General features: G+C 41.3%; 1 protein-coding gene across 1 annotated transcript; it reads left to right on the top strand.

Moving 5' to 3' along the window:
- Nucleotides 1–5,684: 5,684 nt before the first annotated feature.
- LOC113566097 (40S ribosomal protein S10b-like) lies at nucleotides 5,685–17,832 on the top strand. The gene is given in 4 exon segments (XM_026990138.1): nucleotides 5,685–5,793; nucleotides 17,426–17,545; nucleotides 17,548–17,574; nucleotides 17,577–17,832. Coding segments are annotated over 4 exon segments (489 nt in total). The 3' UTR covers nucleotides 17,810–17,832.
- The last annotated feature ends 281 nt before the right edge of the window (nucleotides 17,833–18,113 follow it).

Genomic DNA, 18,113 nt, shown 5'->3' with positions numbered 1-18,113 from the left:
GCGTATCTCTTTCGTGTTGGTTCTCTTCGCCTTCGTATAGCCGTGGTGGGCGTCTCTCTTCGCTGCGTGGCCGTAGTGTGCGTCTCTCTTACGTGTTGGTTCTCTTAGTTCTAATAAGTAAAAAGGCCTACTGTTTTGGGGTTTCTTAGCCTATTTCTTACTTTAATGGGTGAAAATAAGGATTCATTGTTGTTTGTCTTGGTAATACTAATAATAATTGAAGAAATAAAATCGGAAATGAACTGAGATAATAATGACATTAGATAACAAGCCGTCGGGGCGGTCCCTTCAGGGGATGGTGTCGTGGTCAGTGTTGTGGAGGCTTATGCCTTCACAGCTTCGAACTCGAACTTGCTGACGAACTATTCCGACTTGTTGCCGAACTATTCGCACTTGTTGACGAAATAAAGTTCCGCACGTGGCTGTTTTTTGGCGTTTATTTTGCAAATATTAATTTGCAAATAGCTGCAGTTTTTGCACCAAATTAACACGCGATTTCACTGGCGAACAGCGCGTGATCTCGCGCCTCCTATGCCTTTGCGTCGACCTCTAGCGTCACGTTGATCGTGGCGCCGTCGGTGACCGACCAGGGTTTACTGCCCAGGTGAACCGACTTTTTAAACTCCGCGGCAGTCATGGTCTCCTCCAGGTTCTTTGTGAAGAGCTCCTCCATGAACTCTTCAGGTGTTATGGACGTGTCCACGTCATACACCACGACCTGAGGCTTGGTCTCCGGCCTCTTCTTGACCTCCAATCCTGCTTCGGTGAACTTGCTGCTGTCCACTACCTTCCTCAGTTCGCTCACTGAAGGGGTGCGAATAATCGCTCCTCCGCTCTTCAGTTCGCGAACCTCGTGGACGCGGACTCCAAGAGTCGGCACCACGGTCTTCTTTACTCGCTCCACAAGCTCCTTGCTGGTCTCCTCCGGGTTCTTGCTCTTTATTAGAGCAGACCAGGTATCCCTAGGCTTTGGGATCGGTGCAGCGACGGCGCTCGGTGCGGGCAGGCCTGGGAAGGCTGTCGCATACGCAGCGGTTGTGACGGCAGTGGTGCCCGTGTGGGCAGCAGCAGCGGGTCTCGGTGGAGGCGGCATCCTTGCCCTCTCCTCCAGGCGCAACTTTTCTCCAGCCAGGGCCATGACCAACTCGTCGTACCGGTTGGTAGCGACGAGGATTTCCATGGAAGCCTATGGCGGAATCAGCCCCTTCAGCACAGCCTGGTTCACCGCCATCCTTATCGCAGACATTTCCGCGATGATGGCCGAGTAGCCTGCCGCGACAATGCCAGTTGCCGGACATGTGGCAGCGGCAGCGGTGGTGGCAGCGATGGTGGCAGCGGCGGCAGAGGTACGGGCAGCGGTGGTGGCAGCGGCAGCGGCAGCGGCAGAGGTGCATGGAGCCTCCTCCAAGGGGAGCGATGTTGGCGGCGATCTCTTGGCTGGGATCGGCCGCTCTCCGGTTAGCCCAATCCCAAGCCCGATCTTCTTGGCTCCCTTTTTGGCAGCTGAGGACTTCGGCCGACCCCGCCTGCGGGTGGGAACGCTCGACGACGAGCTCGCCCCTACACTAGCCAGGCTAGTGTCGCTGGCGTCGGCCTCTGTGTCTACTTCCATTGTCTATGTGGCTCCCTCTATCGGCGTAACTCTACACTAAACGGCACTAGTGGAGACGCGAACCACAAGCTCCAACCTTGAGCCAAAGCTTCGAACCGAAGCTGCGAACTCGAACTTTTCGTCCAACAAAGCGCACTTGTTGTCGAGCTATCTGCACCTGTTGTCGAACTAATGTCCGCACAGGGCTGTTTCTTGAGTTATTTTAGCTAAAAACTAATTTGCCAATAACTTCACCAAATTGGCACCAAATCGACTCGCAATTTCACTTGATAACTGCGCGTAATCTCGCGGCAAATTTATGTTCACTTTCCACTCGGAAAAATGACTTCTTTCTACACTGAAAAGACGGCACAGCGGAACGCTTGAAAACCACGTCTGCTTTTGAGTAGATAGGGACAGAATGAATCTGATCTCTCAGCTTTATTTTACGTGGCGGTTCCTCAGGGAGGGATTTCCACCACGGCGTCTAATGTTTATTTGCAGCTTAGCCTCGATTAGTGCGATATATATACATATATCACGCCATCACGCACCACCTCTACATACGCAGGAATCTGGTACATGCGCCAGTTAGCTCCCCTAAAAAGAAGCTATAGCTATGTACATAGCGACTCTTCCGGTACCAATTAAAAGTATCCTGGTCGGTCGGTCTCCACGAGGAACCGAGCGGCTCTTCCCGCGTAACGTTTGGGTGTCAACCACAGCCACGATACTCCCACTAGGGGGCCGACCTCAATGTGCAGCCTTGGAAACTGCACAACCCGTGGTACCGATCTTAAGGACTCAGCTCGATCGCCCTCTTTAGCCCCGACTGGCCTGCATACCTGCATACATGTAGACCATACGTGTTCGCTACCCAATAGTATGTCAATTGGTGCGTTTGTGCAGAAGTGTGTGTCAGCCAATTGAAGATCACTAAACACATCGAGTGCCGATGCATCAATGTTTTGCCTTCCCATTGATGAAGTGATTCTGCCAAGTACATGGGCGCTTACAGTCAAATAATCCTCAGAAATTCGGGACTTGATGTGAAGTGTGCTGGATCCCCTTGTGGTGTCGGCTTTTACTGAAGATATTCCCGAAACAAGGATGCGTGATTGTGAACGTGCCAATCCAAGAGCGTGAATGCAACGTTCCGATATATACGAGAGTTCTGAGCCAGTATCCAATAAGAGGCGACATGTTATATAGTCCCCATTTGCGTTTTTAACATAAACCATGGCCGTGGGTAATGTGCTTCTGTTCAATCCTTTTGCTTGAGTAGATTGTGCAGTGCCTTGCGCACATGCAATCGATGGTGTGCCCTCTGCTTGGGCAATGTGACTTGAAGTCACCGAAGTGTTATAATGCGCGTTTGAATTGCTCTGATTATCCCCTTTTGTTTGCGCAAAGGTCCCGATAATACCCGATGTAGTATCTGGTAAATTGAGTAGTGAATGGTGATGACCTTTGCATTGTTTACATGTGTATTTTGATTTACACTTGTTGCTCAAATGACCAGGCTTCAAACAGTTATAGCATAGATTTTTATCTTTTACAAAAGAGCGCCTTTGCAAACCTGTCATTTCCAAAAATTGTGGACAGCCATACAGAATGTGTTCTGTCGAATGGCATTTGGTGCAGTTGCTGCCTTCAACTGCCACCATCGAGTGTGTGATTCTTTTTGATTTGTCCCCGTGAGTTACTGTTTTCCCTTCAGACGAAGGCTCCCCTTTGCTTTGTTCCAATTCCTCGCAACGAGCATCCAAGAACTTGAAGAAGTCGTCGAGAGTGGGTGAGTCTTTATTCAAACTGCGTTCAATCCACCTGCGCCTCGTTTCGGCATCAAGTTTTTCCAGTGCTAGATATATAATCCAACAGTCGCGTCCCGTTTGATTTACGGAAAATCGCCGCATCAATTTTAGTAGTTGTGGGCAACCTCATAAATTGTTCCAAAAACGAGTTTACGATATGCCTCGGCCGATTGTTCCTTTCCTTGAGACGCTCCCATGCAGTGTTGTAAGCAGTGTCCGTGATCGCCAAATGTCGTACCAAATTGGCAGCCTCATCGATGAGTAGTGTTTTCAAATGATGAAACTTCTGTGTGTTCGTCAAATGCTGGCCACTCTGTGTAGCTGCCAGCGAACCGTTTGATTTGAATTGTTGGCAGTTCGCTCTGTATTGGTGTGACCGCACCAACTGCAGAATTTGAATTTACCGCGCCTCTAAACTCGACGCTCTCGCTCTCTCCAGCAGCACGCGTTCAAATAGCTGTTGTTGCTGTTGTAGCAGGCTGAGTACTGCGTCGTTGTTTAGATGAAGCTCTCTGCTGCCATCCCCGTTGATCGTTGCAGTTGTAGTTGGTTGTACTAACCCCTTTTTCTCCAAAATCATTGCATGTGCCAATAGATACTTTTCCTCGTAGAGTGCATTGTCTTCCTCTGGATCCCCATACCCATCCACGTGGTCGAGAAGGGCTATGGAATCTCCAAGTTGTGAGAACTCTTTCCAAGCCGATTGGAGCAGTTCCATCCGTGAGGTGACCTGCGCCGTTGTAGTTGGTTCCTCCCGTTCAGCCCAAGCCAATGCGCGTGTGATAATGGCCTTGAGTCTGCCACGGGCTTTTACCAATGCCTTTAATTGTTCCATTGTAAACAATTTTCAATTAACACCAAAGCACACAAAACTGTTCAAGAATCCGGCTCGAAGGACCAAAGAATGTTCGCAAATAATATGCTCGACGGATTTGATTCTAGTGGACTGTATTTATTTTGTTCTTGTCCAGTTCGATGTCTATTTGGTACTGAAAAATGCCGTCGCAGCGGCGGTAAGAATATGTGTGTATACAAATTTTCGTCTCTTCCATTCTCTTCTTGTTCTCTTTTGCCGATGGTTCTTCGCTTAGCGATGGACTTGTTATACGTTCCTCAACAGAAAGTAAGAGGGAGGAGAGAGAATATAAATGAGCGAAGGGTCGATTTTAGAGGATTTTACATGGGTGAGAAAGAGGATTGAGATCGAAGTTAGTTTACATTATCACCGATAGGTGTAGTAAGGTGTGGCAGCCCGGATCGCAGCCCCTCAGCAACACTGATCTTAGAGTCGTTCGCTGGTGTGGCAGCACCGGCGACTCTGCCAAGCGGTCTGGCATCTTGTTATCTGATTTCGACGCTAAGCACAATGAATGTAGTTTAAATAATAATTAATAAAGATCCATAATAAGAACTCAAGCGTTCATTGGCCAATGCGCTAAAGTGGTGACCCCCACGTTAAAAAACAACCGCAAATGCAAGAACAGCAACAAACATGGCGAACACGGAGGCCACACTAAATGAGTTAAGAGAGAAACTGCATATGCTTTAAGTAGCAGCCGCACAGCTAACAGCTTCAAACTCTCAACATTTAGCTCAGATCATCATTCCAAAATTCAATAAATCCAATCCGCAGCTTTGGTTCGCGCAACTGGAGCGTCTCCTTAACTTGCACAATGTGGTGCGCGACGATCACAAATTTGACCTGGTGTCAATACTCACCCACCGCCTGTCAACAAGTACGACGCAATGAGGCGTCGGCTGCTCGAAACTTTCGGCGAGTCAGAGGATTCAAAAATGAGACGGCTGCTCCGGGGTGGAGACATGACTGGGAAGCCATCTGAAATCTTGCTTCACTTGCGTCGCTTGTCACCCGCTAGTGGATGCGACCTCACCGAGTTGCCTTCGTCGATTCGTCCGCTCATTTCGGTTTGGGAGGAGAATGATCTGGACAAGCTGGCAAAGATTGTCAACAAGATGATCGAAAATAATGCCATCGACTCCATGTGTGTTATGTCGACTCAACCCAATTCCGCTGACCATATTCAGCAGAGCGTCGATGCGGTAAGTAGCAAAAGTCCGAATTTGAAAGACGTTGCTGCTGCTTTGCACCGTCTTTCACAGAAGGTTGATAAGCTACAACACAACATCCCCAAAAAGCCCAAGGTTTCCCATGGCACGAACGTAGATGATGTGCAGTCGGTGGTCGTGATTCACAGATAACTTGTCGCTGGTCGTTGAGATGCTACCGCCTACCAGCTGAGTTAGTTATACCTTGCACTATGGCTCAACGCAAACTTAGCGATGACAAACTGAAATTGTATGCCGCAAACCAGACCACCATTCGAACTTTTGGAAATCAGGATCTCGAACTCGACCTGGGCCTGGATCGTTCGTTTAAATGGTCATTTGTCATCGCTGATGTACAAACCGCAATTATTGGCGCTGACTTCCTAGCACAGTTCCATTTGCTTATTGACATCAAGAAACAACGTCTCACCAACGGCACAAGCATATCTCTAATCTCGCAGGATTTTGCTTCGCCAAATATCGACAGCATTTATGGCGAATTCCGAGACCAGCTCCTCTGACGATCAGCTATCAAATGTCCCATTACGGACATATGAGAAGAAAAGACAAAACTGAATATTTGTAACTTTTCTAGGGGGAGTACTGTGGCAGCCCGGATCGCAGCCCCTCAGCAACACTGATCTTAGAGTCGTTCGCTGGTGTGGCAACACCGGCGACTCTGCCAAGCGGTCTGGCATCTTGATATCTGACTTCGACGCTAAGCACAATGAATGTAGTTTAAATAATAATTAATAAAGGTCCATAATAAGAACTCAGGCGTACATTGGCCAATGCGCTAAAAAGGATAAGGGACGGCCGTATATTTACTATAAGTAGCATTAATTAATTTTTTTGTCTTCCTATTATAATTTTATTCTTTGTGTGCTCCTGTATATATGTATCTCCCTTAATTATGTGTTCTCTTACCATTCAACCCTCTATACGGACATCTAGAAACCCAGTCATCCCTTTGCAATGAATCTAATGTGATAGTTTAGAGGTATTTTTTAAGTGTTTCCTGAAAACGGTTTCGATGCCCTTGAACCTTTCTACTTTCTCTATAATTTATATTCCTCCTTTGTGTACCTAACACTGTCCCATAGCAAAGTGCCGTTATAATAACTACTCACAGCTAACAGCTAGTACATAAACTAGTAATCTTTCAACAACGATGGATGACCTCGAAACCATTTTTATCGATTCCCAACCGGAATCAACCATAAATCTGGACTCTCAGCCGAACTCCGTAGACCTGTCCTTGATTTTTGGGATTAAGACCCAAACCTATCTCGAGAGCAACTTCACCTGGTTAAGTGACATTAAATGGGATGATGACGACGATGACCCAAGGAATGCAACGCCTAATAATGATAATCCATCATACATTTTCCCGGATGATGTAACGTGCAACGAGTCCTGTTCGAAAACGGGCGTTACGATTTGAGAGAGCTGGGCACGCTAATAATTATCCGGCTCTAGCTCGTCGGCTTTGGGGGTGGAGTTGTTGCTCCCTCAGATCAACCCAGACTCGAGGCTTCAATTACCAATAATATTGCCAGAATTTAGCGTGCTGCGACTTGTGCTAGAACGGTAGATTTGACGAGAAGAAGATACGAAGCTAAAGAGGATAGAGAACAGGAAGAGAGAGGGAAGCGAAAGGAAAGAAGGATAAAGAGGAAAGGGAAGTGAGAACCAAGGAAAACGGAGAGACATCGGTGTATATGTCCGCAGATGTTATGCGGAGTCTGAACCCACCCTGCCTTTGGTCATCCTCACGGAATAGCCGTTCTTCGATGACCCCTTTTGACCTTTTACGAAAACGCGCGAGCTAGCATTGAGTCCATTTTGTTCTTTTATCTAAACTTCAACATTATTTCCTTAAAACAAAAATTAAATCCGATATGGCAACATAGTAAATGATCTTAATAACTACTAAAAATAGGTGATTCGTAATGGTTGGGTATATGAGGATATTTCATAATGTAATGAGTATATATATAATAACACTGTAATTCGAGTTAAATTCTAATTAAATTCATAAATTTCGCTTTTCGCTTAACATGGGAAAATAATTGAATACTTTAAGTGCGTTACTTTCGCTTTTCGCACAAATGTGGAAAAATCATTAAATCTTTTAGCTTTGGAATGAGTCGAAAATCAAAGAGGCGGTCTGGCTGACAAAACGTGATCTCCTATGCGGAGTTCAGTCGATGACCGGATGCAGATGGCATCTCTAATTAGCCAACGATCAGATCGCTCAAGGCAAAGCCTCAATAGGCAGAGGTCAGAGGTTTCAAATTCGCGAGGTTGGGCAAGGATCAGTTGGTTTTCAAAACTACGTACATTTCAACTTTTGGAAGGTATGCTTACTCACTCACTGTTCAATTTCCAACGACGAAAGATCGATCTTCCGGCGTAGGCTGAAAACAAGCGTTAATTCGGAAAGGTGGTTTACAGTACGGGGACTCTATCTCTTGCTACAACTCAGCATTCCTAGCTTCGACCTACTCCTTGTATGTGGAGCCACAGAACTTTTGGGGGAATTTTCTCCCTGACAATTCAATCCGATCTTAACTGACAACAATAGCTTGTGAATATTTATAAAGATTGCTTAAGCATGATATGAGTTTAACGAATGTGTAACGAAAATGAATTAAACTAGCGATGTCTTAACAATACTTATAACTGCAAATTCTGAACACATTTCCCGAACTCCCAGTGGGAACTTGAACGTTAATGAGGTTGGCTGATAATTATTCTTCATGAATATACAAATTTTGTGAGATTTTTATACTTTAAACATTAGGATGGTAATAGACGAGACTAGCATCCGCTGAACCCTATGATTTGGTAAACTGTGCTCCCTGAAGCTGCTGGAAGAGGAATCCTGGACAGAGTCGGGGCGAAGAGGACAGCCGAAGGCGGAGAATTCTGCCTCTGTTTGGCCGACGATTGGGCAACCAGGAAGACGATGGCCGCAGGTGGCTTTATCACTGCAGCATCCCTGATGTGCTCCTGATTCTTCTTCACGCGCCTTGGCGCGCGCTGCTGTTTAAGTAACATAAGTAACATTGATAAAATGATGATTTTGATTTTGAATAACTAAAGTTGTGGATTTTTAAGGTGTGTTTTCTCAGTTCATTGCGGGAACTAAAAGATGTTTTTAAATAACACAACTCGCAATGAAATGTCCTCATTTCGAAGTGAAAGTGAACTAACCTATCTCAGTAACTTACAGTTCTTATATAGGAAGTGATCAGCATATGAACAAAAATTCTATGCATTTTGTTCTCTTTATATAATTTTTTCATGTTGATGGTTATATAAGACCGAAAATGTAAATATAATATTTGAACCAATATACAGCAGTGTATCCATAATTCATCCCTTATTACTCAACAACCAATCAGACTTAAGACATCTGGCCATTACAGCTTTAAAACCATTTACTTATTATCACTCAACTACCAATCTGCTCAGATCACATTTGTATAAAATTGAATTAATGAGAGTATAAAAGAGCATGCAATCTTTTAAATAATTTAGTATAAAATCGTTAGTAGTTTGAATAGTTTCTATTACTATAATGGTATGTAAGAATATTTAAATCTCTATATAGAAAATGATAAGCACTTAATCAAATATATACCTAGGCTTTCCTAGAATTACTTAACGAGACAAAGCCGGCGGTTGGATACACCAAGGTTGAGGACCTGTGCATAGGATTTGAGTACAAGATCAATGGATGTAAAATCAAAAAAACATCATTTGGAAATAAAGTAGTCCTTTATTTAACTGATAAGGACAACGAACCGCTTTGGATATTTTTACCTAAAAGTTATGTAACCAAATTTTCCACAAAAGCACCCTTTAAGATGTTGAAGGAGCATGGAATCACATTTTATATATAAAGGAAAAGAGATGAATAGATATAGCACTGCCCATTTCCAATTTATATGTAAAGAGTAAATAAAGATTTCCCATTATATACATATATGTAAGAGAAGAAGAGACAACTATACATGTAAAGACAAAAATAAAGAAAAAGGTTAAGAATATACATATGTAAAAAAGAGATGGCTAGATATAGTACTTATCATTTCCAATACATGGGTAAAGAAAAATATAAGGGAAACAGAGCAAAGACGTGGATATAAAGAGTCAAGAAGTCAGCTGCAAGATGCATGCCAAACAAATAAACATTTTTTTAATGCAATTCGAGGAGATGATCTTTGAGGAGCACGTACAAATTCTTGAAAATTTGATGAGCATTTTGGAGGATCTGGAGGAAAAGGAGCTTCAGTACTCCAAGTTTGGATTTCATTATAAGCTATGCCCCTGGAGTGATGACGATGCAACGGACGGACCTGACACATGCCTGTGTCATACCCTACCAAATAAGAAAGCAGAAGCTATAGACCTAATGTTAAAGTACTATAACTTAAATAAAAGAATGTATCCCAGCTCAAAAAATCAATAAACATCTTAAATGTCTCTTGCAGTGGTTGTTTATTAAATGTAAATTTTATGGAATTTTTCCTTAATATTTTTAAAAATTCTTTATTTTGGGGATATTGACCATATGAATCAAAAAATTCTGCTGAATATTTGTTTTCAAAGTAAAAAGCAACCCAATGAGTTCTTGAATGGCTTGAAGAATCTGTGTTTGCTATTAGTAAAGCATGATATTTCGAAATTACTTGAGGCAGCTGATCAGAGGGATAAACTCCTTTAAAAATTGTTTTTGTTTTTGAATGCTTGGAAAGCAACTTATCGATTTGCAATATATTCATTTTTACAATAGAACACGAATATTTCTATGTTCATCAATATCAATCATTGAGTCATATTCACAGTATACCAGACAAGTAACTGTTTCTGTAAGAGGCTCCGAAAATCGTCCTTCAATTCGGATGGCTCCTTGTGATATTAAATTTGAGCATACAGTTGAATTGTGATGGTCTGCAGTTAGGTCAAATGCTAATATAAAACTATTTTTATCAAACATTTCCTTTGTAATTTGTAAGCCTCGATCATAATGTTTTATTCCACTTGATCTGAATGGCATATTATATCCTCTAGAGCTTTGAGCATTTTCAGAGTTCGAGAAATCAAACTCAAGTGCCTGCGATGGTACTTGTACTCCATTAACCAATAGATTAAAGCGTTGAATTTTAAAATGATCAAAGTTGAAGGGGTTTAATGCCCGATTTCCAGAATATGATTTGTTTTTTACCATGCAAAAAGCCAAAAAATTGGGAAGCTGTCCAATAACTGCATTGTCAATTGATAATGTATTATTTCCTGGATATATTGTAAATGATTTTACTTGAACTTTGCTGTATGGATAAATGGCATTTTATACCCGAGACTCAAAATGAGTATTGGGGTATATTAGATTGTGGATGTGTGTAACGTCCAGAAGGAATCGTTTCCGACCCCATAAAGTATATATATTCTTGATCAGCATCAATAGCCAAGTCGATTGAGCCCCGTCCCCTTCAGCGCCTAGTGCTCAAAGACTATAAGAGCTAGAGCAACGATGTTTTGGATCCAGACTTCTGTGATATGTCACTGCTACAAGAATATTTCAAAACTTTGCCCCGTCCACTTCCGCCCCCACAAAGGGCGAAAATCTGTGGCATCCACAATTTCGACGATACGAGAAAACTAAAAGCGCAGAATCATAGATAATGATCATATCTATCAGATATCAATCATAACGTTCCCCCTCGTTTAGTTTGTAAAACATGATGATGAGCCAACAAAATGCTCGGATTAATAGTTATGTGGTTCATGAATAATATTTTAATATTCAGTTTCAGATTCCATTAAATAAAATGCTGTTTTTTCAATGTTAAAAGTAATCCTCAAATCTACATTATTTATAAGCAGTTTTGGTTGATTAAATATATCTCCATGAACTTTTCCGAATAGTTCAACCTTATTACTGTTTTGAAAAATATTTTTGAGCATAATGGATCCATCGGTGTTAACGTATCTACCAGATAATAATTTACCATAATTAGGATAATAACCTTGAGTGGCTAAGTGACTTTCACTGGCATCACTACCATAGTTTAAAATCGTTTGCAAATACGATCTATAATGATAGTTATTATCACTCTGAGAAACCAAAATATTATTTAAATATAAGGACGAACTTCTAAACATTGAATGCAAAATATTATTCACTACTCCAACATCGGTTTATTCAATGTTGGTATTATCACATTTTCTTAGTTGCACAACAAGTCTTAAGTAAACACTTGATAGGTCTCGATATGTTTCCCCATTTCCTAAGAAAACGAATTCAATTGAAGAGGCACTGTCCAACGAAGCTATGGGGTTATATGAAACTTCTTCTGTTCTCAGAATAGAGCTTTGTGTAGGATGTGGCTCAAAGAGATCCAATTCGCTTTTCATACATTCAATATGGGTGGTCATTTTGATTTACAAAAAATTTCTCTTATAGTTTATTTCTTTGTTGATTTTTTTTGTTGGTCTCGACTGCGTATGTTTGCTTCCATCTTTAGATCATAAATGAGATAGTTTTTTCGTAGACCTTCTCTTTTTATTCTTTTTACCTGCCCCATTCTGGAATGGGGTTAACTTATTAATGGCTTTATTTGACAGGTTTTGCAAAGTAATTTTACTTTTTTCTTGGATAATGGTTCTTAAAGGTTTTCGACCAAACTCATTTATTACGGCCTTTCCAGTCTCAGAAGCTTGGTTTTTAATAGCGTTTAACCCCGAAAGGAATAAGTAGTGGTTTTATGTAATTAAAAAGACCACTAAAAAAATTCCCAATTCCTCTACCTTGTTGGATAACTCTGGGTGAAACATAAAGACTTCCTATATGATTCAACCCTCCTCCACACTGATTTAAATAATATTGTTGATATGATTTCGTCATGGTGGTTATTTCTACTCTGAATATATTTCCAACTTTACAGTATTATTTATAGCATTTCTTTTCGTTTTTTAAAGTGATGGGTAACAAAAATTGGAATTGCTGAAGATTCAAATGGTACTTTATACCCTTTGGAATCGGTAATTAAGATCGAAATTTCTTTTGGAGACCATATTTCAATGGGATAATATTCAATATTGTTGAATTGTATAAGTTGCTTTTTTCCATTATAATGTAATACTCGAAGACATCGAGGTCTTTTATTTCCAGCACATCTCGGTTCGATAATATCAGTGTAAACAAAAATCAACCCATTTTGAAACTGTTCAGACTCTATTGACTCATTTTCATATCGAAATGTTTCTCCATTTACTAAGCTAATAACGAATTCTGTTGTTTCTTCAGATACGATTGAGGTATTCTCAGGCCTGCTTTTTATACATTTATTTAGATATAAGTCTGTAATTCCTACTTTCCAGTCATCGTTCAAGTTTTCAGGAATATTTACAATGTTTGTAAATGCACACTTAACGTTATCATGATATACATTTAACGAATCATTACTAAGTAATGTCACGAAAAACTCTGTTACATTTACCATTTTTATACCCGATACTCAAAATGAGTATTGGGGTATATTAGATTTGTGGTAAAAGTGGATGTGTGTAACGTCCAGAAGGAATCGTTTCCGACCCCATAAAGTATATATATTCTTGATCAGCATCAATAGCCGAGTCGATTGAGCCATGTCTGTCTGTCCGTCCGTCCGTCTGTCCGTCTGTCCGTCCCCTTCAGCGCCTAGTGCTCAAAGACTATAAGAGCTAGAGCAACGATGTTTTGGATCCAGACTTCTGTGATATGTCACTGCTACAAGAATATTTCAAAACTTTGCCCCGCCCACTTCCGCCCCCACAAAGGGCGAAAATCTGTGGCATCCACAATTTCGACGATACGAGAAAACTAAAAACTCAGAATCGTAGAAGATGACTATATCTTACAGAGTGCAAAATCTGAACCAGATCGTATAATTATTATAGCCAGGATCACGAAAACAATTTCACTCTTTCTCGCTCTGTCTCACTCTAACACACAGGTTTCATGGTCGGTTTTGCCAATTGCAAAATATGAGTTCAAGGATCTCAGAACCCATAAGAGCTAGAGCAACCAAATTTGGTATCCACACTCCTGTGATATCGGACCTTGACCGTTTTGTGTCAAAATTTCGCCGCACCCCCTTCCGCCCCCGCAAAGGACGAAAATCTGGGGCAACCACAAATCTCAGAGACTATTAAGGCTAGAGTAACCAAATTTGGTATCCGCACTTCTGTTAGATCTCACTATAAAACGTATATCTCAGAATTTCGCCCCACCCCCTTCCGCCCCCACAAAGGACGAGAATCTGTTGCATCCACAATATTGCAGATTCGAGAAAACTAAAAACGCAGAATCATAGAGAATGACTATATCTATCCGGTTGCTGAATTTGGATTAGATCTAGTGTTGGGTAAACATTGCTCATTTTGGTGAACATGTTCACTTGTTCTTTTTTAGTAAGTGAGTCAACTCACTCATATTGCTCACTTGCTCACTTGCTCTCTTAGATTGCTCAGTTACTCACTTGTTCACTTGCTCAGTTGTTCACTTGCTCAGTTGTTCACTTGCTCAGTTACTCACTTGTTCACTTGCTCAGTTGTTCACTTGCTCAGTTGCTGACTTGCTCAGTTATTCACTATTCATGCACAGAACCCTAAGCACCACAGACTTTTACACAAATAAAAAACGTACATTTCAATATTAATCAAAGATTTATAACTAAAAACAAAAAAAAAATGTATATAACAAAAAAACAAACTTTTTATTTCCTTTCATAGGAATTCTTATACTAACATAAAAATAAGGAGATCCTTTCATAGGAATTCTTATACTAACTTAAAAATAAGGAGATCCTTTCATAGGAATTCTTATACCAACTTAAAAAAAAGGAGATCCTTTCAAACTTTCAAACTTTTCGTTTTCTTCATTTTAGCGCTATAAGAGAAAAAAATGTTAATCAAGCAAACAAGCAATCAAGTACAAATTAGGTTGTACTCACTTCCGATTTACATGTTGTTATGCAAAAAAATTAAATTTTCAACGGTTGTTGACTTTAAAAGGGATCGCCTTTTACGTATGGTTTCGCCTGCACTTGAAAATATGCGCTCGCATGGCACTGAGGTGGCGACTAAGCAGAGGCGCTTCAGCATATAGGTATAAAGTAGCGGGTATTGCGCTTTCCGCTGATTCCACCATACCAATGGATCATCTTTTCGGCTGATGTACTCCTCAGCCAGGTACTTATCCATTTCTCTTATGGATGCTGCCGTATTGTTGGTGGGTTGGCTTACTTGCTGAAAAGTGGTGTCAAACTCAGCCCATATTGTGTCCTCTTCTTGTTTTTTGTTGCTTATAGCTTCTTGTGGAGGTTCAGGGAGTGACTGTATCGTTTGAGCCAATTTTTTGTTGATATCCGCTACTGATTTTTTAAAGGCCTCCGCAGATTTAAATGCGCGTCCTTTGAACCTGGGATCCAGAACAGTGCTCTCCGCATACAAAATATTATCCTCGAAATCGTTAAACCTGCCGTCCATCTCGTTTATGATTTCATTGATTACTTCGGCAACTAGGTTATTTTTAACTGTTGGATATATTTGAGCCATTTTTCTTTGAAGTAATCCAGTCAAAGCAATTATTTTTGATAATGTTACGTTTTTTTCAGCTGAGATCTCTTCTGTAACTTCATAAAATGGCTTTAATACGGGAAGCACTCCATCAATGACATCCCAGTCTTCTGGTGACAAAATTAAATCTGTCCTTGTTGACAGAGCTGCCACGACTGCCTCCTTCAGGATAGACAGCCGTTCAAACATTTTGTACGTTGAGTTCCAACGTGTTGGCACATCCTGTGTTAGTTTGAGGTCAGCCAACTTAAGCAGCGCTTGCATATCTTTAAGCTTTTTTAAGCCTGATGAGCTGCGATGAAAATATTCGCTTATAGCTTTAGCTTTTCTGCGCACACTGCTCATTTTATCTAGAGCTTTTTGGACAATTAGATTTAGGGTATGAGCAAAACACCGTATATGACTCCAATTGCCGGTTCTAATAGCAAGAGCAATGTTGTGTGCATTATCGGATGCTATTGCTGCGACTTTGTTTTTGAGATCCCATTCATTCACAATTTTTTCCAAAAAGCTGCACAGATTCGCAGCAGTGTGCGACGCTTCAAAGGCCTGACAAGCAATTGTATAGGAGGTCAGCATCGTTGATTCCTCATCGATAAAATGCACTGTGACAGCCAGATAACTTTCGTTGGTTATAGATGTCCAACCGTCTGTAGTTAAGCACACCGCTGTGGCCGCACGTAGTTCTTCTACTATCTTCCCAGTGTACTCGTCACGAATTTTGGGAATCAAGGAGCTGGTTAATGTTTTCCTCGTCGGAAGCTTATAGTTTGGGGCGTGCGACACATCGTGAATCAATTTTTTAAATTCTGGTTCTTCGACCAAGCGCAAGGCGTGATGACCCTTGGCGATCATCCGTACAAGTTGCAGATCAATCTGCTGCGCTTTGCTCGCTGGTACAGGCCTTTCAGCAAAGCTTGTTATTTTTGGTTGCGCACTTTGCACAAAAATCGGGCCATCGGTGTTTTGCCGGATAACGGGCTCCATAGACGCCGGGTGCTTGCTCTTTAAATGGCGGCTTAAGTTGCTTTGAGATTTGCAACTCAAAATAGATTTGCAATACTTGCACTTGGCTTCCAGGCGTCCAACTTCCTCGAAATGGTTCCAAATCTCACTATACTTCCGAATTAGCGACATAGTGAATTTTTCAAAATTGTAAACAGCTTTGCCCGTAATATAAAAAGTGTGAAGTAAACGCAAATATGAGCAAAGCTACCAGATCGCAAAATGCCCTTTGAGGAGCAAAATTGCGCAAAAAGTGAGTAGAGAACAAGTGAGTAAAAATGAACAAGTGAGTAAAAATGAACAAGTGAACAACAAAGAGCAAGTGAACAACAAAGAACAAGTGAACAAAAAAGAACAAGTGAACAACAAAGAACAAGTGAACAAAAAAGAACAAGTGAACAACAAAGAACAAGTGAACAAAAAAGAACAACTTGGAAGGAACATGTTCAGTTGCTCACTTAAGTGAACAACTCTTTTTTGTTCACTCACTCATGAGCAACACAACACTAATTAGATCACATAATTTTTGTAGCCAAAAGGAACAAATCAATTTGCATTGGCTACGCAGCGCCCGACGTCACGCTCAGACTGATCTTCTGTCTCTCTCGCACGCATTCTTTGTCGTGTCGTTTAATATTAGCGGCGTCTGCCGGAGGAGAGCCATACTGATTTAGTATCGGGTATAACTGTAGAGTTGCGGTGTCCGCAGCAACTCACAACGTTCCCCCTCGTTACTTTTCGGTACAAGAACTTCCCTTGCAACGGCAGCGAAATGTATTCCGCCGAAATTACGCTTATTAGGTTTTGAGTTGAAAGATTTTTCGGTCAGAAAAGCTTCATCATCGATGTCGTTAGGTAAATCAGAGAACTCATTTTTGATAGAAAGTTCCTTTTTTGAGGACCCAAACTGACTCGTTTTGTGTTTGTATTCCAATGCTTTGAGGTGGTGAAAGTGGTTTGTTCTGCGTAGTTCGTATATCCATTGTCTTATTTCTTTTTTTATTTTGATAGTAACACAAATCTTGACGTATTTTAATCCATTTATTAAAGTCACTAGTTTTTTTTATCATTTAAAATAGAAAAAAACGTTATATTTATTAAATCGTTTTTCTGGGCATTATTTACCAATTTTTGATATGCATTTGTATGCATTAAAATAACTTTGTTTAATTGATGCTTATTTTTAAGCATTGTTCAATATTTTTCCAAAAATCCCCGAAAGCAATGAACTTATTTAAACAGGTAAAAATCCTCCTTTTTGGATGAGAACTTTTCTCTTAGAATTTATTGACCGTTTTGGACATGAAATAAGACGTAGACAACATATCCTTTCTCCTTTCTTTCCGGTCTCCGCTACAAAGAAGACGCAAACATGTTCATGCCAAAGGCCCATCGTGTCGCGTCAAGGAGCAGTTTGCTTGGAGACACTACTACTGGTATTTGAGGAGCTCCGCAACTACCTGCACTTGCCCCAGAGATCGTGCCCTCGACCCTGAAGCGCCCTGCTCGCTCTGAAACTGTGCGCCCACGCCCAGCTGCTGGCGGCCCACGCGGTACTGGTGATGCCTCCAAGACTGGCGAGGATCGCTCGGCTTACAGACGCGCCCCCGGCGGCAGCGGTGTGGACAAGAAGGGAGACGTTGGACCCGGCGCTGGAGAGGTTGAGTTCCGTGGCGGATTCGGTCGTGGCTCGCGCAACTAAATACGCGGCGCCCTTCTTTTTTTATGTATCCATTAAACAAATGAGGATGTTTAGAGGTTTTCATCAGTCCGCAACAACATATAGTTGCTTTTTTGATATCTTATGATTTCCTCGTAGAGTATTCAACACTATCTCCACTAATGCTTTTACTAACTCAATGTCACAATTACTTATAATTGCATTTCGAAGCTTATTATTTGCCCTTTTCAGTCGATTTAGATTCTTTTTGTAAACCATTTTCATCTGAAAAGCAAACTGTATACTCAGAATTAAAAATATGTGTACGAAATCTAAGGAGATCATT

Source organism: Drosophila persimilis, unplaced genomic scaffold (assembly GCF_003286085.1).
Source record: "Drosophila persimilis strain 14011-0111.01,24,50 unplaced genomic scaffold, DperRS2 tig00000520-arrow-pilon, whole genome shotgun sequence".
Classification (NCBI taxonomy): domain Eukaryota; kingdom Metazoa; phylum Arthropoda; class Insecta; order Diptera; family Drosophilidae; genus Drosophila; species Drosophila persimilis.
Note: the sequence above shows the minus strand (reverse complement) of the source record. Positions and strands in the feature narration are given on the sequence as shown.